The sequence below is a fragment of the Amblyomma americanum genome, chromosome 1 (genome assembly GCF_052857255.1).
Source record: "Amblyomma americanum isolate KBUSLIRL-KWMA chromosome 1, ASM5285725v1, whole genome shotgun sequence".
Classification (NCBI taxonomy): Eukaryota; Metazoa; Arthropoda; class Arachnida; order Ixodida; family Ixodidae; genus Amblyomma; species Amblyomma americanum.
This window is the reverse complement of record NC_135497.1, coordinates 341216012-341242577: the sequence shown is the minus strand read 5'-3', so window position 1 is coordinate 341242577 and position 26566 is coordinate 341216012. Positions and strand designations below refer to the sequence as shown.

Genomic DNA, 26566 nt, shown 5'->3' with positions numbered 1-26566 from the left:
TACTTGTAAAGCAGCAGAAATAAATGCTTTATAAGTAATTTTCTTTAAAGGCAATTGAATATTGGCACTAGAAATTAAAAAAATAGAAAAAATTCCTGTATGCACCTGGGTTTTCGGTGACTGTTGGTTTCCTTAATATGTTTGACAAACGAGCCCCTCATTTCATTTGTTTGTCTGCTAATAGCTCAACAGGGGTCTCGGTTCTGGCAGTCTTGATGCCATAGGTAGCATAAGAGGGTTCTCGCACAGTTTCTGCTCTCGCCATTAGATGACGTTCTACGTCACACTTGCGGTATTACAGGACGTGCTACGTTCACCGCTATGGTCGAGTGTGGCGCTGGTGAACACTGTCAAGGTTCGCTTACACGCAAAACATAAATACCCACGAAAGCAGCAGATTGGACAGCCGTCGCCGTAGCTCAGTTGGTAAGAGCACCGGCCGCGATATTCGGAGGTCGTGGGTTCGGATCCCACCGGCGGCATGGTTATTTTTTCTGCTGCTTTATAAGTAATTTTCTTTAAAGTCAATTGATTGCCACTAGAAATTAAAAAAAATAGAAATAATCTCGTATGCACCTGGGTTTTCGGTGACTGTTGTTTTCCTTAATATGTTTGTCAAACAAGCCCCTCCTTTCATTTATATATATATATATATAGACAGATAGATGGGGTGGCTCAAGTGAGGCTAAAAAAATTGCCGTTTTTTTTTGCTTCAAATGACACGTTCTCTTGCGCCAGCCTGCTCCAAGAGCCAAAGTGACAACAGGACAACAGATTAACAAAAAGGCCAAAGTGAGAACAGATTAACAAAAAGCCACTACATCGCAATTATTGCACGCTTCACACGAACTCAGCGTCGCCCGAAGTCGTCTGTGACGTCATAGCCACCGTTCGGCTCTTGAAACCAAAACTACTTCAGAGAAGAAAACGTTGAACTAAATGTAATTTACAGGCTTAGACGAACTCCACGGGGCAATCCATGTTTCCGGGCGTCTAAATAACGCACTACGAAAATTTAGTGTCCTTACTCCTTTATTAAGTTGAGAAGCTTGTGTGCGTATTTTTGAGACCTGAAGACAGTGCACTGCTGTGCAACTAATCCCCACACTTCGACCGATACCGTTTCTAGATGCTCGATAGCTGCGACAAACCTTTGTTCCCGCAACGTAGAGGTCGCACTGTTGTGTGTCACTGCGTTTTCACGTGCGCTGAGTGAATGACCCCGCTTGTGTCGGTCCGAATACGTTCCGGCAGCCGAACGCACTTTTTTTTGGCCGACGCGTTGTCAGGTCGAACACGAAACCCGATCCGAGTGTCGCATAATTTCCGTAGCGCCTTTAGACAAAACTCGCTTATTCACCGACGTCTCTCATCGCTTTAGGCAGTTGTGTGTGGGACTGCACTGTGTTTTCTTCGTCCTTTAGCCTCTCGCACTTTCCGTCGCCCCACTCGTTACGGCTCCTATCGTTTTGTGTTAGGTCGCTCCTGGCTGCTCGCGATGGTTGAAGGAAGCCGGCCAGTAGCTGTTCTCGACGCGCACGCCCGCCCTTCTCCCGTAGGGATGCGGAGGTTTCTAACGGCCGTTTGAAAACGCTGCAGCTACCGTGTTAGCGGTAGTCCGCTTTTTCTGCTGGTGTTTGTGCTTAAAGGGGCCCTGAAAGGGGCTCTCTGTAAAGGTGTGGTGCGCCTGCGATGTTAAAGGACATCGCTTCACGAATATCCTCCAGCGAGAATTTTGAAGCGAAAACCTTCACTACGCCGGCGTTTCGAGCCGTCAGCGGGACCGCAAGTTTGACCTTGAACCTAGCTAGAGCTCTAACAGGGAAATTACGCCTCTCGCACATCTCTCTGTGGACACCCGAACCGCGCCGTAAGCGAAGCGGAATGAAAGGTGGTTTTAGGAAAAGGAAATGAAGCCTGTCTCACATTGCGCCATTCCCCCCCCCCCGCCAAAAAAAAAGAAAAAAATTATTTTTCAATTTGGGTTTCCGAAATTATCTGCGGTGCTTGCGCGTCGTTTGGAACCTGATCTGTTTCCATATCTCCGCATACAACGAGCAGTAATACAGTTGTAAACGTCACCGAAGCTGTATTAAATATATACTGTCTTGTGCGACCTCCTTTAATGTCGTTTCGACGAAAGCAAGATGTTTAAAAAATAAAACAATGCCTACTCTGTGTGTGTCAGTATGTCTATCTATGGAAACCGCCAGTCATTCGACCACAAGCGTAGCCAGGGAGATGCCGCGGTGGCTTAGTGGTTAGGGCGCTCGGCTACTGATCCGGAGTACCCGGGTTCGAACCCGACCGCGGCGGCTGTGTTTTTACGGAGGCAAAATGCTAAGGCGCTCGTGTGCTGTGCGATCTCAGTGCCGTTAAAGATCCCCAGGTGGTCGAAATTATTCTGGAGCCCCCCACTACGGCACTTCTTTCTTCCTTTCTGCGTTCATCGCTTCCTTTATCCCTTCCCTTACGGTGCGGTTCAGGTGTCCAACGATATATTAGACAGATACTGCGCTATTTCCTTTCCCCAAAAACCAATTATTATTAATATTATCAGATGCAGCTTTTCGCTTTCCACCTGCAAGGTTAACGAGAGGTAAACCACCAGCAATTTTTTTAATGCGGTTTGTAGAAGCCGAGTTATCTGTAAAATTTTGAATTTCAACGTCTCTTCGCTCCCCCTTTCTTTACCTCTCCCTGCCCTCTCCCTGTTTCCGCTAGTCGCAGCTGAAGTGCTTCAGCTTTCGATGGCAGATGCAGCGGCTAGCAACATCTTTTCCTTCCATTGTTATATTATTAATAAATAGCCACTAACAACAACAGCGTCTCCGCGCCTTTCCCTCTCCTCTCGTCACTTTTTGCATGCTCACTGGTCGGCGCTTCTGAGCATCCCCACCGCCAACGCGCGCGGGTGGAGCCTCCTGACCCGCCAGAGCGACGCGGCTCACTGGCCGCGGCAATGGTATCTGCGTCACGCCTCAAAGGATCTAACCACAATAGCCATCTCCGAATAGAATTACGCAGGAGCGTGCAATGGAGGAGGGCGCGAGCATGAAAAAGTTGTCGGAAAGTACTCGCCTACTTTCGCGTGCCATTGTGAGTCCTCTGCTGCGTGTAGGAGTGTAGTATGTGGCTCAGGTGTTCATGACGAGTGTGTGCAGTGTTTGAGCGAGTTCATGTAGTCTCCTCCTGAGGTGTTTCAGAGCCCCTTTAAGAATTCTTGTTGGCATGTTCCTGGGCGGGTTTCTTCGCCACCATCGAAAACCATTGCAGTGCCAGTTTTGAGGCTGACTATCGTGGCTACGATTTTTTTTTCGGCTGAAGTGCAGGTTGGGTAGCACACCAACTATCTTGACGACAGAAGCGGAGCGCATCTTCCAACTGATAGCAATAGCTATCTCGGTGGTGGTGATGATGATGATGATGATGCGACCTGTCTCGTGACTGGATATAGAGTTAGGCGTGAAACGGCGATACGTGAATTGACAGTCACAAAAAACTAGTGCGTAGCCAGATACGTCTCATCGTTCATGCTACAACTACAGCGGTATCGCAGCGCGCCGGTCTCTATAGAACAGAGCTGTCTGCGATTGCGCTCCCGCCTGAATCTGTGCCAGCTTCGTGGTTCCCATTTTTGTTTTCTCTGATATACGTCCAGTCATAGTCTTTGGCGGTGTGCAGACTGAGGACGCAGCGGTACTTACGGAGGTCCCGTTGCCTGCCTTTCGGTTGCACGACCGGTGATATCACTTTCCTGCATTGAGCGAGAATGTGCGAGATATTTCTGGTGATTCGCACGAAAACAAGTCGGGCCCACTCCGCGTACTTTGCTTTTGTGTCTCGGTGATTTCTGGCCGCCGAGTGGAAGGAATGCAGCTCGATCGCGGCAGCAGATCGAGAGCATCTTGCGCGTAAAACGGTTTTCGTCGCTTCCAACAAAGGGAACTGATACCGGGTTTGCGGGGCTTAACGTCCCAAAGCAATTCAGGCTATGAGGGACACCGTAGTGAAAGGCTCTAGGAACTTCGACCACGTGGTGTTATTTAACGTGCACTGATATCGCACAGCACACGGGCCTATGGAGTTTCTCCTTCAACGAAAATCGACCGCCGCGGTCGGGATCGAACCTGCATCTTTTGGGCCAGCAGCAGAGCGCCATAACCCCTGAGCCACCGCGGCGGCTGGAAGCTGATGCTGGTGAAGGGCTGAGGGGAAGCTTAAAATGGAAAAAATAAAATAAATTATAATAAATGCAGTAACACAACCAGAATCAGCAAGATCAATATGGCCTTGAAATTCGTGTTTATTATCGGGTTCCGTGTGCTGTGCAATGTCAGTGCACCTTAAAGATCCCCAGGTGGTCGAAACTATTCCGGAGCCCTCCACCACGGCACCTCTTTATTCCTTTCTTCTTTCGCTCCCTCCTTTATCCCTTCCCTTACGGTGCGGTTCAGGTATCGAACGATATATGAGAGAGATACTGCGCCTTTTACTTCCCCCCCAAAACCAATTATTATTATCGGGTTCGAACACGGGTACTCCGGATCAGGGCGCTCGGATCCGGAGTACCCGGGTTCAAACCCGACTGCGGCGGCTGAGTTTCGATGGAGGCGAAACGCTAAGGCGCCCGTGTGCTGTGCGATGTCAGTGCACGTTAAAGATCCCCATGTGGTCGAAATTATTCCTGAGCCCTCCACTGCGGCACCTCTTTGTTCCTTTCTTCTTTCACTCCCTCCTTTATCCCTTCCCTAACAGTACGGTTCAGGTGTCCGCCGATATGTGGGACAGATACTGCGCCGTTTCCTTTCCCCAAAACGAAAAATATATTATTGTGCCTGAGCTGAAACAGCGTTTCGCTTCCTTTTCGCCGCTTTCAAAAGGAGCGTCCTTCATTGAGACTTGACTTGGGGCTTATCAGCCTTTTATTCTTGCTGACATAAAATGGCACGTGAGTTATCTATTTGCAGCTGTCGGCTGAGTGCTGCCCTCATGCTGCGGCGCTTCCGTCCGCCCAGAATGGCCGTAGCCGCGCTATGCAAAAGCGAAACCACACTTCTTCCACAAAATATGAAAGCAGCTGTATATGCTGTATAGGAACTCTACTGTACTCAAGTCATCGGCGAGTGACGCACAAAGTTCTTTAGGACTCGCGTAGTGCACTGGCCGTAAGGAAGCCAGTTTTGCATCATGGGACCATACGGTGGGGCATGAGTGCGCGTGGGCCTCGGCAGACCTAAATGTGGGACGAATTCCTCTTCCCACCGTATCACACATCGGTACACGGGACACCGTGTGTAATGTCGGGACGCTACCGCTAAATCTGTCGCTTAGGCGACCGTGTTAAAGACTGGCTCGTGCCAGAAATTCATGCGTTGCGATAGGCGGGCGTTCATATAGCCGAATCACCGGCCATTCACGAATTGCTCTCACTACACGAACGCTGTTGTTGCGAAACGCAGTAGCTTTTACACCTTTACCCCGTGTGATCTTCTCGGCCCCTATATAGGATAGGCTTGAGGATATGCTGCTGAAAGCGCAGGGAGGGCGTTATGCCTTCGCCTGTGTAAGCGGGCGCCTCGTGACGCCCTTTAGGTCCCACTCTCCTAGACAGACGGAGAGAGGATTGCCGTCGACGGTGGTATTTTTATTCCGGGGGTCCAGCGCTGGCCGCGGTCGGCAGAAGCTCGTGGCCGGGCACGGAGAAGGAGAGGTACGAGAGAGCTAAGGGATTGCATGGGATATGAGTATACTGCTAGTAGCCGTGCAAGGCGGTACCTGAAGGTGCATTCACACGACTGGTGACGTCGCGGCTGAATCCGTGACGTCACGCCAAGTCAGGGGACCCTCCGCGTTGGTGGAAGCAGTCACACGACGGTAGAAACCAATAGATTCCAAAGCGCAAAAGCGCCTTCCTTTTGAAGCGAAAAGCTTCACTAGGCTCGTCAATACCGGGCTTCGCGTGAGCCACGCTACAGATTTGCCACAGCTGCGCATGCGCGAAAACGAGTGACGTCACGCGGAGCGCAGGTGGTCGCTGCTACCGCAGCCGTCGTCGCCGCCGCGCGCTGCCTCCGTCGTCTGACCTTTCGCCATGGAAGGAGGAGAAGACCCAGAAACGGTAGCGTGGGAGTTGGCTCAAAAGCAGCGAAGATATGAAAAGTGCAAGGCTAGACAAGCGGCTGAAACGCCAGAATCACGAGAGGCACGCCTTGCTAAACGCTTTTCGCTTCGAGATATCCAGGCTTAACACTTTAGCTAAGCCTCAGCCCAACTTTTTTCCGTCCGCGTCGTCCGCGGACATCCGTGACGTCGTGTCAAGTGATACGCGATTCGTCCTGAATTGAATTGGTTGTTGGGGAAAGGAAATGGCGCAGTATCTGTCTCACATATCAGCTGACACCTGAACTGCGCCGTAAGGAAGGGGATAAAAGAGGGACTAAGACAGGAAAGCAAGAAAGAGGTGCCGTAGTGGAGGGCTGCGGAATAATTTCGACCACCTGGGCATCTTTAACGTGCACTGACATCGCACAGCACACGGGCGCCTTAGCGTTTTACCACCATAAAAATGCGGCCGCCGCTGTCGGGTCCGAGCGCCCTAATCACTGAGCCACCGCGGCGGGTAAAAGCCCTGCGATTCGGTGTGTCGTGTGAATCCACCTTGAGGAACGCATCGGAGGAAGAGACATATGTGCGCGATGCTTCTGCAGGCAGATGGGTCTGATGAGTAGCTAAGGCTGTTGTAGCGTCATCGGTGCTGCTGCGCTTGTTTCACAGGCCGTTCGGCCTGAGGAACACCGTTGCGTCAGAACATGCGCGTCTTCGTTTTCTCCTCCGGTGCCGTCTTCAGTTTCATATTTGCTGATCCTCTGAACCGCCACGGTGGCTCAGTGGTTAGGGCGCTCGGCTACTGATCCTGAGTTCCCGGGTTCGAACCCGACCGCGGCGGCTGCGTTTTTATGGAAGCGAAACGCTAAGGCGCCCGTGTGCTGTGCGATGTCAGTGCACGTTAAAGATCCCCAGGTGGTCAAAATTATTCCGGAGCCCTCCACTATACGACACCTCTTTCTTTCACTTCCACTCCCTCCTTTATCCTTCCCCATGCGGCGCGGTTCAGGTGTCGGCCGATATGTGAGACAGATACTGCGCCGCTTCATTTCCCCCAAAACGAATCATTATTATGCTGTGAACCCACCAGCCCGACATTATGCGTTAACTCAAGACTGCTGTACTCACTGCACGTACACAAGCGCAGCCAGTTTTGCTTCTTTTTTCTTTAAATTGCGAGTTAACCTCGTAACGCCTGGCGTATCGCTGTATAGACAGTATACAAAGCAGTAAACTTTGTTCCTGCTCGCAAAAAAAATGTCTGGTCATCGTACCGTTTTCAGAAAACTGATTTTTTAAACTTGCTTCTCAGATTGAAATGTATAGGTGCCGGTTGTCAGAGATGTACAGAAAGCATGCTGCAGGAGCTTACACTCCATTAGGCAATGCATGCTGGCGAAGCTACGGAAGATTTCAGTGCGCGATGTTCTTTTTTAGTTCCATTGTTTATTTGTTCGTTGTTTCTTATTCCTTGCCAAGTTGGAGTAAATTTGAAACAATCAAGTAATTACTCATTAGCATCCACCCAAGCGTTGCCGTACGACCTGCGAAGGAAACCTATGCAGATTTCAGAGAAACTTCGGTTGAACCCGGGACTGAAAGTTCGTACGAAGTTTCTCTGAAAACTGTATATATCTCTTTCGTAGCCGTTTGGCTGCACTTAGGGGGATGCAAATGAGTAATTACTCCGTTATTATGATTTGCTATGTGCTGTGTGTATGCGTGCGCAGTTTTATCATTTTTCGAGTTCTAAGAAAACACCCTAATTTGCCCACTTCAGTAATATTATAATTACTACAATAATTCCGCCAAGTTCATGCATTTTTGCACTGTCGGAGTCGGTGTAACGTCCAACGGTTGAAATTTTTCACATTCTGTCCCACATTTTGGCCTCCAGGGCATGCATTACGAGTCGGCTAACCTGTCGGCGTGCGATGCGCGCCAACAGTGGACGGGAGTCGTCGCGGCCACGTTTGTGTGGGCGCACGAAAAGGCCCTTTAAGGACACAACGAGAGGAAGCACGCACGCACACCAGTGTGCGTGCGTTAGCACGCCAGACCTCGGCTCGGGGTCTGTCTTCAGGGGCGTCTCACGGTTTTTGTCGGCTCAGCAGGTCGGCTCGACGACTCCCTCCGACGGGCATGGCGTTGAACGAGCACGCCGTGACGCAGCCGTTGCTCAAGGTGCTCCTGGCCCTCGGTCCTCGCAAGTCACCGGTCCTTTCCAGCGGTCCTGCTGCCGCGAGCCCTGCGTCAGCACGCGCTGGCCTGTGGCGCTCGAGCGGCTCTCGCTCAGTGTTGTCTTCCTCTTTTGCTTTCATTTTATTTATTTTGCCTCGGACGGGTCGTCCGCGGCGCGCCAAGGTCGCCACCACACCACATAATGCGCCGGCTACTCTATCTAAGTCAGATTTCTGAAAGCTTGTGGACGGTGTTTGTTTTATTTATATATTTGTTTGTTTTGTTTTTATGTTCATGTCCTTTCCCGGGAGCAGGAGGGACGCGCTCAAGCACAAGGCAATCCATATTCACTTTGCCTTATGGTGGCGAATATATGTTGGACCACTTCCGGCCAACAGTGCCGGCAGAGGTCGTCCGAAGTTACCTCCAGCAAGAAATGGTCTTAATGTCGCATGCAATGAAAAATGAAATGTTTTCTTCAGCCCATCTGGAACGCACGTCGTACGTCTCCAATTCCACTCAAAACCAAGTGGAATCAAACAGGTGGCGTTGTTGTATGGCCTCGGATAGGGTGCCTCGATGGGCCAGCGCCATCCAGGCACCCTAGCCTCGGAGCTCCGCGTTCGTGTTCAGAAAGATGTATTGAACTCGTTCGCACTTTTGCGAATGAAATGGCCGGTAGCGGCAATACCTACCTGTGTTCAATTTTTCAATTTGTTCTAGTTTTATAAAAGCTTCGTTTTTCACTCCGAGTCGTCGCTCTATTCTTGGTACACGGTTATAATCAATCAGTGTCCCGGATCTCAAGCTCAGCTCGCATCGCGGGCCGTATTGGCGAACTTTTGCCTTCCACGGGGCCAGTGTATGCAAAAAGGAGACAAGAGGAGAAAGGAGAGTGCCACATGTTGGAATGCTTCAAAATGAACAAAATTCAAGCGCTGGCTCTAAGCCAGTGGTGGACTGCTACCACTGGCTTTGGGCAAAGAGCGCGTCCAGCCGCTGACTCTCAAGTACACGGTAAGCAACCAGCGAACAGTGGTGAAGAGATGCGACGTTGTCAAGAAAAAAACTGGCAGTGGCTTAACTTGGCTAGCCCTGGAATTCAGCGAAAAGCAAGGACGCCTGCTAAACGCCTGAGGCTCGTCCATGGGAACTCCGCTACAGGCTCGCGACAGCCGTTCTATACATACCCACACGACCACGTGGCTATGACGTGGTATCACATGTTCTTACGTCGGATGTCACCACGTGGCTTCACATCACCCCATCGGATGTTCCTAAGTCAAAGGTCAATCCAAAGATCACCCAATGCCAAAGGTCAACTGAAGGTCATGGGTCAAGGGTTCGGCACCATAACTGTACCACATATGGTCATAAACCGCTAACGTGGTTGGGCTGAAGGTCGTTCAAGGCCATTCTATGGCCTACGCGACGACTGTTTTAACTAGCGTAGTGAAGGTTTTCGCTGCAAAAACCAATCGGTTCTAGCAGGACCCCTCTGTAAGAAAGGCTGGAGTATTAAGTGCCAGCGGGGCGCACGCCTGAGATCCCTGAATTACAAGCCAACTTGAGTTTGTAGTTACTGTCCCTTTTATGTGCGCTTATAAGGTTTGCCTGCAAGGCTATTCGAGATGACGGGGGAGGGGGGGTTGCTGTATTATAGGCGCGTACTCAAGGGAGTTGACAGGACATCGATAAAGTCTGAGCCGTAGGAGCAGCGATTTCGTCGTGCTTAGTACATCCAAAGATACCTTGCTTAGCAGCTATCGTACTACGAGTATCAGTCGCGGAGCACGGTTGTCATAACGCCTACACTTTGTGAGTGATGACGTGTGATGACGTCTTGCCCGTCTGGCGGATCTTTGAGCGACGTGTGACGTCGAATTTAGAAAAAAAAAAACAGACCCTAGCGTGGCTTCCAATTAAGCAAATTCCGTGTATCGCCTCCTTGCGCGCCCTTTCAGCCACGTTTTCTGAAGTAGAGCTCGGCTGAGTTAAGCATGCCGGAGACATGTTAGCGGAGACGTGTGCGGATTTACCGGGTGCCTCCTGCGCACGCGCAGTGAGATTATACGTCTTCGCTAATGTATGTCTCCAGCATGCTTAGAACGTGTAATGACTGGAAACTCCAGAGGAGCATCGCTGAATCGCCTGGCGTGATCGTTATTCCTCGCGAACATTTTAGTCGCCCCTGGCGAGTGTTCGCTGTTTGACTCGCTCCGCGTAACGAACGGGAAGTGCGAGCACTCTTTGCCGCTAAACGAAGGGCACAGTTTTAGAAAACGTAACAAAACTTAATTACAATGCACAATGCACCTGCTCCTGTTTGCGGAGAGCGCACGTTTCAGTGCACCAGCGTTAGCCGACCGGTAGCGCCTTGTTTTGAAGGTATACGTATATTTGTGCGATGCAAACACAGGTGAACAAGGACCACATACGACGTGTGCAGTGCGCAAACTCCTAATGTTTTATTTCTCTCAGAGCAACCGCGATTTGTGTACAAGCTGGAGCGTTCGCAATACTCGAGAAGGAAAACGAAGAAAAATGTTGAAACAAAACGCACGAGCGCAAAAATGCAAGTATACAGATGGCCTATTTCTCTTACCCGAAAAACAAGACAGCAACAAAAACTTTAGGAAAATTCAGAGTAAGTGGTGTAAGCAGGTTACGGCAGAGTCTATAAAGCAAATTAAATCCCATCGTAGCGTAAGCAGTGTCAAGGAACCAAAACAGTAACAAAAACAAATGAATTCGACACAACGGCCAGACGAGGGTGAAAGGCGTCGTAGCAAAGCAGAGTCAGGAAATCAAAATCCAAGCCAGGTGAAAGCAGTGTGAAACCGTTAACAAATATAACACTTTAAAAACGCGCCGGGGTGAAACAAGATTGAGAGTCGGTAAAAAAAGCATCCGGACCGTTGAGTTTGATCTCCCCAAGTGTGTAGTCTGCATCCGGCAGCTAATAAATAGTTTACAGAGCACGCGGCTCAGACTTTTCGTCTCCGACTGTACCTGTACTTAACCTGCCTGTTATTTCTTTTCATGTTTCTTTTTTTAAAACTATCTTCTCACGTAAACGCTAGCTTTTGAAAACAAAAATTCAGTATGAAAGGTTGCTTTGTGCACCGCCGACGCCTTAGAAGGCACCACGCGGGAAACATCATCGAATCTGTTATGTTAGTTTCAACTGCCGGCAAGACGGGCGTAGTTATTGGTCAGCAGCTCCATCCACGAGTTTCATTTGTGGCGAAGCATCTGCGAACAGTGTCGCCAGGCCTGCGTTATTGACTGTGCCGCGACATTTGCGCCAGCTTTGTGGCCATCACCGCAACCGACGCGTTTCTGTTTCGGCCGGTGGATTGCCGCGTTTTGCCGACCCTCCTTGGTGGCGTACGCGCGGGACGACAGTACATGCAGCAGTGAGCCTAGAACGAATGTTTGTTGTTCGTCTAGCGAACGCTGATACCGGCTCGGCACAACGGTGCAACTTGCAAGACAGCGGGAGTGCAGCTTAAGCTTGGTGTACCGACAGCAGCGCCGCATTGTTGCCCTGGTGGGAAGGGATGGAGTTGTTGTTGCCTTATGACGTTGTCGGTCGTGGTTTGGACTCAGTGTAATGATTTTGGTCGCTCGAAACGTGCTTCGCGCGGCTTCTTCGTCTGCGTGAAAAGGGAACATCAATGTTATGTCGAAGAGTGCCGCAACAGTTTAGACGACACGAAAAGCCGAAAACCGCCGACGAAATTCTACCCTTTCCAAGGCGAGTGGAATGAAGGGGCGCAAAGCATGCATACCAGGGGTCCGGAGAGTCAATAATAAGTGCTGCTTGAACGGTCGTATCGGCCGTTCATTCATTCATATTGGGTAGCAGAGCTATCAGTCAGTCGTAGTCATATCTCTGAGACTATATCAAGGGCAGGCCTGGATTTCGGAACATAAGTGCGCGCAAAAATGATGGAGGTCTTAGTTTACGTTTTCTTGTATGCTTGCTATGGCAGTTGCCAATTTTATTAGCAATGTTTAAACGAAGGGGGTAGTATCGTATGGCATTAAAAAACCTGATATCGTTTCTGAGCTTGACTTAGTACTGCTGGTTGGACATCCAGCGCCGCTAGCAACAGTTCGCTCTCCATGAGGTAAGTGCCCGCGCTAAGCGAAGCGACTTCACCTTATTTTTTTGCAAAGGGGCATTCTTGCAAGGCAGACGTGTTTTAATACTCGCTTAGTGCTTACTCTATAGATGTGCGTGACGATGCTAAGTGTGAAGAGGGGGGGGTTAATTACTGTTTAAATTGGCGCGTTTGCTGCAGTCCGGATCAGCATTCGCAAATGGAAAACCAAAGCATTTATTTCCATGGCCTTAAAAACCAAAAACCCCGGGCCTGAAAGCAAGTTAACAGAAAGTTTGATCCATAGCGGCATTGACATGGGCAGGATTAGAGTGATATATGGCGTTTGCAGGGAGGTAGTTCCAGTCAGTTGATGTGCATACAAAAAAAAGATACGTCGTCTTTCGGACATGCGGCGAATAAACGGGCATACGAGGTGGCCTCGGAACGTAATCATTCTTGCGTCAGCTACTCATCCAGTGTGCCCAGGAGCAGTATACTATCGCTTCAAAATATCACTGAAGCCATAACAGCTTTCAAGATTTTCACGAAGTGCGGCAGTCCCAAGCCTAGATGAACACTCGAATGATACGCGCTGACAGGAATAGAATATAATCGGTGGTTCTAAGCGCACTGATTGTCTTGACAGAATCTAAAGCCGCCTCTGACTAATCGTTTTTGTGCGCCCTGGCATAGCCGCTAGTGCGCTTTCATTGAGCGGCCGTTGTTTTACGAGCAGTCTTATACTCGAATGGTCGAAATACTTCCCTCCTGATGCGTCCGACTGCATCTTTACGAGCGCTCTTCTTCGTCTCAACAAGGCCTGGACTGATGACCAGCACAGGTACCGCTGCTTCAGCACACACACGGCCACTTGGATTGCGTCCCATCCAGGAGGGCGTGGCACGCACGTCCTATAGTTCATCCCTTTCGCCGCTAGGGTGGCAGCACTGCGGGCCGCATGGCGCTAATATACGCCTGTTGGGACAAATAGCTTCGTCCACCATTTATAAGAGGGCGATTCCATTATATGTGCACATAGTTACATTCATCGAGCTCGATTAAGCTGTGCGTATACTGTTTGTGACTATTATCTAGAGGGAAAGTTGGCGGCGCTGCACTTCAGCCACAATGGACGCTCAAAGCATCATGGACCGGTGAGCTACCTGATGCGGGACAGTCGGATTTTTTCGGGAGTGGCGTTACTGAGATGTCCCATTCCGTCCATGGCGCGCCCCGCGCGAAGAGGACTTTGGCGTGAACGTAGTGCGCAAAAGCCATAGTAGCGGAAACTTAACAGCACACAACGCCAATAAAAGGTTTCTGTTTTGTGAAATGCCATTAAAAATTTCTTGATGTGTTTAAGCAACAACATTTTTTCTTAAAACATATTGCCTATTAAAAGCGCGCCTGTTAAGCACGAAATGTTAGTTTCTGTGGTGTGCAATACTTGGCCAATAGGAGAGCAAGCCATTCCTTATTTTGGGCAAACCTTGCATTTACATGCTTTTCTGTTCGCTTGTTGCAATTCATAGACAGGATATTGAGCGTTTGGGCATTCTTGATTGTCGAACAACGTTTTGTTTTAATTACTTTTTGGCCGAAAGTTGTGGTTCTGCAGTCGGTAGCTCTCCGTCTCATGGTGCTTAGAGCGCCCATGGTGGCTGAGGTGGTCTCGAGGAAGCTCCATGCAAACTCCCATAGGCGGGGCGCCAGCTTTCCCTCTAGGTAATAGTAAGAATCTCTATGAACTGTGGTAGAAGTGGTGCCGATGTAAAAGAAAGCGGCTGAAGGAGAGTCGCACGCTTGTAATGTAATAAAAGCGCGCTCATTGCTAACTCGTATATCTGAGACCGAATTAAGTCCGCTGCATTTAAAATGACTTGTTTCTGAGCCTTTCAGAATCGCTGAAGTCGACTGTTCGATTCCATCATAAACACACTGAATGTTGAAAAGATCTTACCTAAACTACTGAGCACGAGCGATCCGTTTCTTTTCTGCCACGGCGTAAAACTAAAGCACTAACTCGATAACGAAAAACTACAGCTATCTAAGATCCGCGAGCATGCATGCACTTTTTTCTGTTTTGGGGAGAAAAAGTTGCCGTTATGGCTGTTTTCATTACCAATTTTAAAATGATTAAAACACGACAGGCACTGAGTAGAGGTTGATGACGAGAATAGCAGACAGACACGTCAATTGAGCGCCCTCAACTGTTAAGCAGCTAACGAAACCTGGCGCAGCAGACGGACGTATGGATGTATGCTTGGAGCCGTCCCTTTGAAACGAGGTGCTTGATCGCGGAGGCCACTGTCAAGGACGCGTCTGTCTGGATTGAAGGCAAAACTGACCCAAACAGTCACCACGTGACCACAGTGTACCACATAGCATTAGTGGGCGCTTCAGTTGATACCTATGCTTTGTTGTTGCGAATGCAGGAAGAATCAAGAGTAAAGTGCACGCGCCTGCCCTCTAACTCAAGCGGAGCCACAATCGCTGCCACGTGCGAACAGTAGGAGAGGTATAAAATGAGAGAATAGATTCAAAAGCAAGAAGCGCGTCGAAACTACTGAGTCATACGATAAGACGACGGTTTGGCAGCAGGTACACCCGGTGATGAATTCTCGCAATACTCGAGGAACCTACATCCCAGTCCGTTGTGTCACGAAGCAATCGATACCAAGAATGTGACACTAGACAGATTTAGTTGACCGGAGCGACGGTCCCGCTCCGCTCACGGTAGCACGGTAAGCGGTAGCGGAGCGCAGACACCGAGATCTTTTTTTGCTTCGCGTGAAACGAATTTCCCTCAGACGAGGAGACTCTCGTAGCGCCCTCTTTGCAGTTAAACTGGAAGCACTACATTTGATAAAAAATATAGGGTCATTATTTCTTTTTATACTGTAAAACATACTTTTTATTGTACCATTTTATATGCAGTTGAAGTTATTTAAGCAGCAGAAATGTTTTTAACATATATTGATGTACTTCGACAGGTCGGGTCTTCCCGATATCCAAAGCAAGCCATCAGCAGCCCTAGCCAAGGTTGTAATACTTTTTCCTGGCGTTGATGATTTCACGAGCCACCGTACATATGTACTACGTACATCTACATTTGCTACATCTACAAAGGCGATGCCAAAGCCGAATTAGCAGCGCTGGCGGAAGAAGTCGACGACGAACTCTGCGTGCTTGCCTCGCTGGGGGCAGCCATCTTGCTCCGCTGCCGGGGACCGGCTCGCTCTGCTAGGGTCTTCAGCGAGGGGAACGGGAGGTGCGCTCCGGTCATTGACTTTCTTACTATTAACTAGAGGGAAAGCTGGCGCTCCGCCTATGGGAGTTTGCATGGAGCTTCCTAGAGACCACCTGTACCACCATGGGCGCTCTAAGCATCATGGGGCGGAGAGCTACCGACTGCAGAACTACGCCTTTTGGCCAAAAATAATGAAAAAAAAACGTTGTTAGATAATTAAGAATGTCCTATCATTCAATATCCTGTCTATCAATCGTAACAAACGAGCTGAAAAGTATGCAAAAGCAAATCTTGCTCAAAATAAGCAATGGCTTGCTCTCATATTGGCCAAGCATTGCAGACCACAAAAGCCAATATTTCGTGCTTAACAGGCGCACTTTTTAAAAACAAAATATGTTTTTGAAAAAAATGTTGTCGCCTCAACATTTTAAAAGGTTCTTCCACACCACTTCGGAAAACAAAAACCTTTTATTGGCGTCGTGTGCTGTAGCGTTTTCGCTACTTTTTCACCGACACGAAAGCGCAGCCGTCGGCGCCATTGCAGCGCAACCGACACGTCGTGTTTTGAATTATTTGCCTCTTTGAGGCATTGCTTGAGTACTTGTACGGCGGACACGTGTGAAGAACTCATTCAATAGGAAGGTGAGCAGGAGTGTGTTTTGGAAGCCAACGACCAGGATTTCGGCCTGTCAACATTGGCGAGTTTCAACGGGTAAGCCATGAAGAGTGCTGCGACGTCTTTTCATCTGTTAGGGGAACGAAGACTCCTGCGCCGTTTTACTAAGCCTGGATGAATCGCATGGCCGGTGAGTCCCGCTCTGCGTTTCTTTGCTAATGATCTGTATTCACACGCGCTATTTGCATGCGGCTATATAGGGATGTGAGTGGAGGCAGTCCGCCTGCGGTTGCCGCAGCTATAATGCGGCGCCAAAAAAGCAGGGCCTATATCCTGCATGACAAGTGTTGTTCTCATTGTCTTTATGTGCCTTTATTATTCGAGTGCTGTGGTAAATAAAAATGGCACCAGATATCACAACAGAGTTACGCTTTCGCTTGCTAGCGCTTCGACACTCGGTGCAAAAGCATGGATTTGCACTGCGTAGAAGACGATGAGCGAGAAGTGCCGCGCGGCGGAGCGCTCGCGTTAGGCCAGCTGCGATCAGACACCGCACTATTTTGCTCAGGGTTAGTACTCATCGGATTAGTGCTTGTGCCTTAATATGCGTCATACTAAATTTTGAGACAGTGATCGCATGCGAAAGGCTAGTTCATATTCATCGCCTTGTCATTTGTAAACTTGTCTGTGCTTCCCCAGTGGAACAGGATTTGAGGCAGTGTTATGTCAAAGTTAGATCAATCTTGCGTCTCCTGAGCTGTAAACGTTGATGCTTCCTCTCCTTCTGAGCACTGCGAGCTGTCGGATATGCAACTGCACAATTATTTAGGATTTCTACCTTTTTGCTATATCCCTCGCTTTTGTGGCCCGCATTCAAGTCGTTCGCCATTGTCGATGGTTTTTTGTTACTTATTTTCGCTTTGTTATTTATTCTTGGTTGCGTGCCATCAGCTGTGGTGCCGGCGATTCTCCGAGCTCGGAACTCTTCCCAGGCACGGGATCCTACCCACAGACCTCCCTTCGCCGCACTCACGAGTGTTCTTTGGTATTTTTTTTTTCTCTTGCCCTTACTTGCATTGTCAGTCGACAAATTTGTGCAGCTTTTAATTGTATGCAGATTTGTTAAATTCGCTAGCAATTTTTCTATGATGCTGCTGTGCTGTGAGATATCAAGCTTCTTGCTATTGAAGGCATGCTTTTTTCCATTCTATCTTCTCAATTAACCAGGGCAGACTGGCTGCAACTTTCAATTTAATACCTAGACATTGGTGCAAGGCACCATGATAGGAATTAATGAAAACCTGCACATCCTATATTCATATTGGTGTGCGGTATTTCAGCGAGCTCATCTTTCAGTGTGGTTATAACAGTCATTGTGACTCTTCTCAAAGAATGTATATGGGTGCATTACATAAAATCTGTTCATTTCTTTTGTCATGGGCTAGCTCATTGGTTTTTTATTTACTTATATTGCATCTAATTTTATTTTTTAAAGCAGTAGACGATTTCCTCTCTTGTCATTCATGACATGGCTACAGCCACTGACAGCTGTTGCTCTGGATGTATTTATTTGCAGTTGCCAGCGGCCAGCATCTATTGGGCCATGCGTGCTTCCTGCCTTCGGCTGTGTCATCCTTCCTGATCCGTTCATGGTAGTTATTCTTTTTCAGTGATGCATATCTTAGCTGCCTATTTAGAAACATATTTTCAACATAGGCTTGCAGCTAGGTTTAGAAATGCATGCAAACTCTACATGCACTTCACAGCAGTACCTCAGCTTATAAATACCGGACCTGTAGACTTGTACAAAGTATAGTCACTGATGTAGCTCTTGACGCAGCTGCTGTTAACATATACGTGCTTTTACATTGCACACCTGTTGCCTGGTATGCATATGTGTCCTCGAAAAGGACCTAGATGTTCATTTATCTCTTTAAAAACATTGTGCTCAACAATGATGGTTTACCAGTATTTCTGATACAGGGAACAATTTGTCAGTCAGTAATGTAACATTGCACGATGACACCAATCCTTGTATGGCATAGCATCCTTGCAATGCACTGGGCAAGCTGCTGTCAGCACAGACTTATTGCTGGTTTATTGCCATAGATTGTGGTTATACTGCACAGTTTGTACCTCTACCTTCTAAAAGCTGCGTCCTTGAAAATTTTAAAATTAGTTGAAGGAAAATTCAAGGAAATGTAACAGTAACTGTCTCACATTTTGGTGGGCACTTGAACCGTGATATAAGGGGGGGATATAGAAGGGAAGTAATGAAGAGCTGCCCTAGCGGAGGGCTGATGCCCATGTTAGATGCCCCTCTTTAGTTAAACATACCTCGCAATTAACGCATTTGGTGCAAAACAAACATGGGACTTGCACGCTCATGAGCACCCTCATGTCAGTAAAACAAAGTGCCAATGTTGCCGTATTTCAGAGCTTTGCTCTTAAAAGCGCAGCTGACTGCTCCTCAAAGTTGAGAGCAAAAATACGTCTACTTTTCCTCATGTGCAGTCCGCGGTGATGGTGCCATTTGCAATGGTGATTGACATTGAGTCGCATGATGCGCAGTCCGTTCCTGGAGTTAGTGATTTTGTCTGTCGTGTGAATGTGCTGTTAAAATTAGTGCAGGAAAATGGTTCTCCAGTTCATTTTAGGTAACTGTATCCTGTGCCACGTGCTACCACCCTTTTTCCTCAAATTTCCTAATTTCATTTAGCCATCTGATTGCCACCCATTCATGCATTCACCTACTCTTGGAATCCTCCCAGTGTTTTAGTAGTTCTCTGCATTACACTTGCATTGCCCTTCCTCTTTTTTTCGATTTAGTCAAGATATCTCTGTTCCTGTTTCTTGCATAAGCATAAGAGGCAACTCAAGTGCACCATCTGGGCTTGTGATGCAAATGTGTAGGACCCTTCGTTTTTGGGTAAAACCTGGTTTCTCCCTACTGTTGCACCAATAAAGATTCTTAAACATCAGGTTCAACCCAATTTCTGTGCAAATGTGCCTGTAAGAAAGTGTGGTTTGAAGGTGCACAACGCCGAAGAACTGCTGGAGTGTAATGGATGTCACATAATTCTTCTGACAGATTTTTTAAACAATTCTGGTTATTTCCCTTTTAATGTTTATTTTTTGTCGGTTGCTTATAATTTTTGGATAAATTGAAAACTACATGTACTGACTGGTATTTCATTCCAATAATTATACCCATTATTATGAAGCTGTGTTGGAAGGCAGGTGTGCATTTAGTATGCGTGCTTTGAATTTCAGTGATTGTTTCTGCAATGCAAAATGGAGGGCAGGTCTCTGCTGTGCAAGGTTTTTCCAATGGAGTGAAAGTAACTGGAGCAGCGTTTGTTACTTTGTCACCCAGCCAAAAGTTCTCCCACAGACCACTGAGCTTCTGAATACCTATGGCTTAAAGCTCGAAGCTCTGGTTGCCTTTTACGAGGTTTTCTGCATTAACGAGTGCAAGCCCAAGGGCTCAGAGCTATCAAGCATTTGAAACCATAGAGCTATACACAGTAGTGCTGGGACCGTGCAGCAAGTCAGTGTGAATTAGGTCGCGATAAACGTGGTTTACTGTAGAAAGCTAGTGTGAAAAAATAGTTGCGCTCACAGAAACCGCTGTTTTTTTCTTAATCGGTCATTGAAACAAAGCAATGCATGTAAAATTTGATATCTCGCTGATTCCTCAATTTTTTTCCAGCTAAAGACCAAGAGTTGCATGGAAGTTGTGCAAGCCTCCAAGTTGCGTGTGATTTGTGCCACGGACCTGGAGCAGGCTGGGAAATTAGCGGATGGCCAGTGGTATTCACTCAGTAAGGCAAGCTTTTTCTGTAAGTACAGTTTTTGGCATGGCATTGCTTAGGGATGCATGCACTAAACTGACTACTCTACACCTGCCCATGCTTCAAGAACAATGAAGCACATGAAAAAAATTGATTGCCGAAAAAAAATTGCTGCTTCTGTTATGTTTTTTCAGAAAAGTATTTGCCATTTAAAGGGCTCAGTGTGCTGTGAGAACCTTAAAAATTGTGTGCTTGTTGTGGCTTTTTTTTTTCAAATTTCTCTTTCCACGTCGATGTTGGCCTGACCATGTAGCCTGTCTGCATGATATTCGCTGCTACTTACAGTTCGCTTTTTTGTTGCTCCTTTATTGCCTGTCACATTCTTTGCGAGGCAGTGTTATGAAGTTTGGGAAGCAATCTGATCTGATTTCTGCATTGGCCTGAAGTGCAAGCTTTTGCATGTGAGGCAGGTTTATGGTGTCCCCTTGTTTTCTGTAACTGCAGTTTGGCCATGAGGGTTAGTCCTTTTTTATTTTGATGCAGTGTCATATACTTCATGCATAAATTAATGAAGAAAGCACTATTTTTGTAATAAATGAACATTCATAATATCTGGGGCCATTATAAATGCGCTTGACTCTAAAATGGCTGTCTTCTGGCATTCAGTATTACATCTTAAAACCAGCCGGAAGACACAACACAGGAGAAGAGATGATCACAAGACGAGGCTGGTCTAACAACTGAAATTTTATTGAAGAAAAGCGGCAAAAGGACACCTGCAAAGAGATTCACGCGCACAAAACCCCAAAGCAGTGAGAGGGCAAAAAACAATCGAAAGGCACGTACATACTAGTAAACCATCTAAAAAACTAATTCCTTACAGTGAAGGTTCACCGACGGTTTAGCCAGGCACGTTTTTAGCCTCACCGATGTAGTAAGCCTCAACTATATCAGGGCAGATTTATCACTTCCCTAAACCACTGATGTGCCGCGGAAATTAGGCGTGCAAAGAGAAAGGTTGTCCTCCGATTGCATTCACGAGATTGAACGTGCAGTGTCAGGTGAAACTTCGCCCCCTCTCTATACAGTGAAAGTGCTCTCAGCCAGGCGCACATTCAGATATCTGCCTGTCTGCCCATAGTAGTTTCAGCTACGAGGCAGTGGAACGCAAAAAACCCGTTTACTTTTGCAAGTGGTGGACATTTTTTATCTGCCACTGTGCATAGCGGACGATTACCCGTAGTTGTATCAAGCCTAGTTTGAACGGAAAAGCAAAGGGCTCCTACCTCACTTATAGCTGTCAAGACAACAGCAACATCATACTTTGGTGCAACTTTCTTCCGACGGTGAGAAATGGCGTGGAGGTAAGGTATAGAGCCCGCCTTTTTGTGCTGCTCAACTACGTCAGCATCATGCGAATGGTGTTCCGTTCCCTCGAGAGAGTAAAAACACGCTATGACAGGTGCGCGAGAGGCAAGTGGGAACCCAGGTGCCATTGGCTTGGAAACCTGCTCCGAGAATGCATTCTAAACACAGTGATGGCATGACTTCCATAAAGCGGTCGTGATGCATGCGATTGCCAACCTGTCCTTCACCAGCCTCGAGTGGTTCTACTCATAGCTAAGAGGCTTCCCGATCTTGGGCTGTGGCACCAACATAAGTGGTCGTCCGCAAAGCGCAGGTCTAAGTCAAGAAGCTACAAACGGTTATGCTTAGTGAAATTCAGACGTAAAAGATGGGATTTAACCGCATGCCTAAAGATTTCTAAAACGTCTTGTGCCAACTTATCTGAGCCCTCCTTGTGCAAAAAAAAGTGGGTAGCAATCAACACAACAAAATGCTACTATGCCGAGGTCTTCCAAATGGCTTTGATGCGGTATCAACTCTGGACAGAAGAATGTTGCGGGGGAACGGTGCGACCTGGGACCCTCTGCATATGCCTGATTTCTGATGTAAATACCGCCTTGCCAACTCACAAAAGTGGAGTTCTGTGGAGTTCTAGTTTCTTGTGGACAGCAACCTGGGCAGGTGCTCTGCAGTGAGCATCGACATGTAGGGCCTGTACTATTCATTGTCACATGATAGACCTCTGAGGCATGTGAAAACTGCATCGGAGTGAACAATGAACATGCTTTTACAGATGATTGCGTGATTTCGGTTGCTGGCTTCATGGGGCCGTTGTCCTTTTACTGCAAATCTGCATTTGTCAGTTAGCAGGGCGGTATTTACACGCAGGTAGTACCTTTGCTCAGCAACATTTTTTTGTCTAAAGTCGATAAGGCATTAGAGCCCTGTTTGGAAGACCTTGGCAAAGTAGCATTTCGTTATGTTCATGACTACCTAATTTTTCTGGACATCGAAGGCTCAGATAAGTTGGCACATGTTTTAGGAGTCTTTAAGGCATGCAGTCAAGGCCTTTCTTTTACATCAGAATTGTCTAACCAGAACCGTTAGCAGTTTCTTGATGCAGACCTGCGCTTTGTGGACGACCATGTTTGTCAGGGCTACAGCTAAAGATCGGGGAAGGCTCTTTTTAGCTACGAGTCGGACCACTCGTTGCTGGGGAAGGATGGTGAAGAGGCGTATTTGTCGCTGGTTAAGGTCAGTAAAGATGGAAACACTTGATGGGTGTGCAGTCGTGTGCATGACATCAGCTTTACATAAGTCATGCCATCACAACTGGGGACGCATTCTTGTAGCAGGTTTCCAAGCAGCTGGGTTCCCACTTGCCCATCTCAACAACCTGTCATAGTATGTTTTCACTCGCTCGAGGGTAAGGAACACATACTCGGATGATGCTGATATACCTGAACTCCACAGTATTTCACAGTCTCAAGAAATTCGCGGGAAAGCGCAATGCTGATGTTGTCTTAACAGCGAAGTGCAAGACAGGAGGCATTTGCGCCGCCATTAAAAAAAGGCTTGATAAAACTGGGTACTTATCCACAATGGAGTGTCACAAAAAAGGTTCACCACTTGCAAAAGTAATGGAGTTTATTGCGTTCCACTGCCTTATGGCTGCAACTAATATGGACAGACAGGCAGATATCTGAATTTGCACCTGACTGAGCACTTTCACTCTATAGGGGGAAGGCAAATTCTAATCTGGCACTGCACGCTAAATCTTGTGAATGCAAATCTGAGGATGACCTGTCTCTTTGCACGCCTAATTTCCACGACACGTCAGTGGTTTACGGAAGGAATAAATCCGTCGGTAGATAGTTGAGGCTTACTACATCGGTAAGGTTAATGACACATGTGGCTCAGACGTCGGTAAACCTTCACCGTAAGAATTTTGCTTTTTTCGATGATTCATTAGTATGCCAGTGACCTTTGATTGCACTTCGCCCTTTCACTGCTTTGGGTTATTGTGTGCCCGTATCTGTTCGCGGGTCTTTTGTGGCTTTCCTTCAATGATGCTGCCGTGGTGGCTCAGTGGTTATGGCGCTCGGCTGCTGTCCCAAAAGATGCAGGTTCGATCCTGGCCACGCCAGTCGAATTTCAATGGAGGCAAAATTTTAGAGGCTCGTGTATTGTGCGTTGTCAGTGCACGCTAAAGAACTCCAGGTGGTCGAAATTTCTGGAGCCCTCCACTACGGCGTCCCTCATAGCCTGAGTTGCTTTGGGACGTTAAACCCTCACAAATCAAATCCAATAAGCAAAATCTTCAATGAAATTTTTGTTAGTCCAGCCTCTTGAGCTCATGTCTTGTGTGTTCTGTCTTCTGGCTGGTTTTAAGGTGAGTCAGTACCAACTCGGCCAGTCGTAAGCCTTGTTCACTATTACAACATTTTGAATAAAGTGAGAACTTTACTAAGCTATGTTGCCGGGGATTGTGTCCGCAGCAGTTGTGGGCAACTCAGAAGAGATAGCGTCATACGATTGGTTGTGTAATTGGAAGAGGATGATGTGCGGATGCTGCGCGAAAAGAAAATTTCGTAATCGGATAATTATTTACAGCCAAAAATTTGAAAACACTGAAAGTAGGTGGAGCTACAACGGAGCGCCAAGCTTGAAAAACTGGAAGTATGGACAAAGCCAAATCTTGGCGCGAAGTTTGAAAACTCGAAATGAGCAATCATGTGACCAGTGATAAGTGACCTATACGTAACCAGGAGATAGCAAAAATATTGATAAATTAGAGGCAATTAGGTAATTATTGAGAATCAAAAGGCAATGAACGGGCAATGAACGAGAAGGCAATTAGACTGAGCAGGTATTCAGTGAGTGGGCAGTAACGATGCATGGAGGAAAATTTGAAAACTCGAAATCGTTGCTGGGATGAAATGAGGGTAAAAGAAGAGTTAATTGATAACCAATCAAGTCAACGAGAAAACAACCATGGCGCCAAATTTGAAAGGCGACCAGTGTCAAGGAGGCGTCAACGCTTTCACATTTTTTTTGTGCAGGTAGCAGCGGTGATGTCTATTTTTTCTTTTTTTCAGCCAAGACAAAGACCACTTTTCTTGGCTCATGGGCGATGTATCTAGGAACCTGCGGCCAGGACAACGCTGGACAGCATGCATCAGCAAGCTCGAAAAAAAAGCATGAAACAGTAAATAAAAACTGATCATTTTCGTTTCAATTCTAGTGGCTTTGTGCACGAATTACTCTGGAATGCACAAAGCTTGTGTTGACAGGCGACCATTAACAAGCTGTGCATTTTTGTGCATTGCCTACTCCAGAACACAAATCCTGTGTTAATTGACAGGTGACACAGTAACGACTGTTACACAGTGTACGAGCACTACACCAGACACACTACAGAAGACAAAGCAAACTACAGAAGACAAGACAAACTACACAAGACAGACTATAAAAGACAAGACAGACTACAGAAGACAGGACCGACTACAAAAGACAAGACAGACTACAGAAGTCAAGACAGACTATAAAAGACAAGACAGACTACAGAAGACAGGGCCGACTACAAAAGACAAGACAGACTACAGAAGACAAGACAGACTACACAAGGCATGCCCAAAATACGACAAGACTACAGACTACAGAAATTTTCTGTCTTAGAATCCTGTAGTGTGTTTTGACTGGGAATTGTGGCCGTGGCTGGCGCACAACAATAATCGGAGGTCATAAATTCATATTGCAGTGATGACACACTGGAGGGTAAGCCAAGATATGCATGCGTATAAATAGTTCATAGAGAAATAACAAATATATTTTGCGATGTGTATAACAAGCCACTAGTTCTCTTTGCGGCATTATGTTGCATTTGCCGCAATGTCGGGTGGTTTACTAAATGGTAAATTGCAAGTGGTCCTTGTACTGTACAGTATCCGCACATGTTAAGGGATCCACTATAACATGCCGGCCACTAGTACTATGTCCCTCCTAGTGCATGTGTTTGCTTGGAGACGTAAAACCCTGAATGTTAGAACTTGCAGAAGAAATTCCTAAAACAGCCAGTATAAGTAGCACTTTATCATAGTTTGAGAATGCCTGTTTTCGACGCTAGCATACGTGTCAACCAAGTCGCATCTGTATACCCTCTTAATTGTTACAGAGCCGAACACATGAGCCAGCCTGTTTTTGCTGGTGCTAGATTCCAGATACTGCTAACTTCCCCCAACAGCAAAATAGAGTGCAACAGTCCTGACTATGGGATGGCAAATTATATGCCACAAAACCTTTTGGTTCTGCAGAGTATTTTTTGGATTTTTTGAGCTGATGAAGCCATGCATGTCTCAACATTAAGTTTCACTACTTTATTTTTCACTAATCACGCTACAACTGCTTATAGAGACTGATTTCAGCATACAGCTAATCATTATTAATTGAATTCTGGCATTTTTTGAGTGTCTGTATGGCTATGTGCTTGTTGAACAGGAGGAGAAAGAAGCCATATAACACGGTGTTCCCAAGTACCTTTTGTAAGCTGTTAGTATTCGTCAGTAATAAGTGAATTCAAAACCCCTGGTCGCAGGATAGGATAGGATACACTTTATTACTCTAACAAGGTCTTTCAGTCAGACAGCGGTCTTCATCTTCAAGCAGATGTCTCCCTCCGTCTTGCAGAGGTCGGCGCCCTATTCCAGGGCACCGCTGAGTTTGGCCGCTCGCTGGGCATGGATGACCAATTCTCTTTGAAGGGGTTAACAGTGTCCAGACTAACATGGCACACAACAGTTCTAGAAAGCAATCTTGCATTTAATACAGCAAGAGGAAAAGCAATTACGGTATATGCGCAACCAGAGCAGAATTATAAACTATCATAGCAGCCACATCACCAACTGCGGTGAACTGTGTGTGTGAAAGACGCTTAGCAGAAGGGTGTTGTGGCTCAGCCGAAGAGCCTCAACCCCCTTACATAACAAATGCAAAACACTTATGAACATGACAAATAAATAGTTCAACAAAGAGAGCACATAGGCAGTACGCAGAAACAAAAAACTAAATATTTTAATCATTTCGTAACACAATGCGCCATGAATAAAACAGCATATTTACGCTTCTTTCTTGTTGGAGCATCTGCTTTGACTTTGTATCT

The 26566-nt window shown here is 47.1% G+C and overlaps 1 protein-coding gene and 1 pseudogene across 1 annotated transcript; both read left to right on the top strand.

Annotated features, from left to right (window-relative positions):
- The window catches only part of LOC144116474 (uncharacterized), a 54782-nt pseudogene that overhangs the window by 12593 nt on the left and 15623 nt on the right, over window positions 1-26566 (top strand).
- On the top strand, window positions 16166-24646 carry LOC144099752 (uncharacterized). The gene is made up of 5 exons (XM_077633017.1): window positions 16166-16457; window positions 17219-17312; window positions 17844-17919; window positions 19980-20109; window positions 24507-24646. Exons 1-5 carry the CDS (start codon window positions 16442-16444, stop codon window positions 24629-24631), a joined length of 441 nt encoding a protein of 146 aa, XP_077489143.1. The 5' UTR covers window positions 16166-16441; the 3' UTR covers window positions 24632-24646.

What these genes read in the sequence shown, in the direction of transcription:
- LOC144099752 (XM_077633017.1), top strand. An exon ending in TCCTTCCTGATCCGTTCATG is followed by an intron (nt 17,920 to 19,979) that starts GTAGTTATTCTT and finishes ATTTTTTTCCAG; the next exon opens with CTAAAGACCAAGAGTTGCAT. An exon ending in CAGTAAGGCAAGCTTTTTCT is followed by an intron (nt 20,110 to 24,506) that starts GTAAGTACAGTT and finishes TCTTTTTTTCAG; the next exon opens with CCAAGACAAAGACCACTTTT.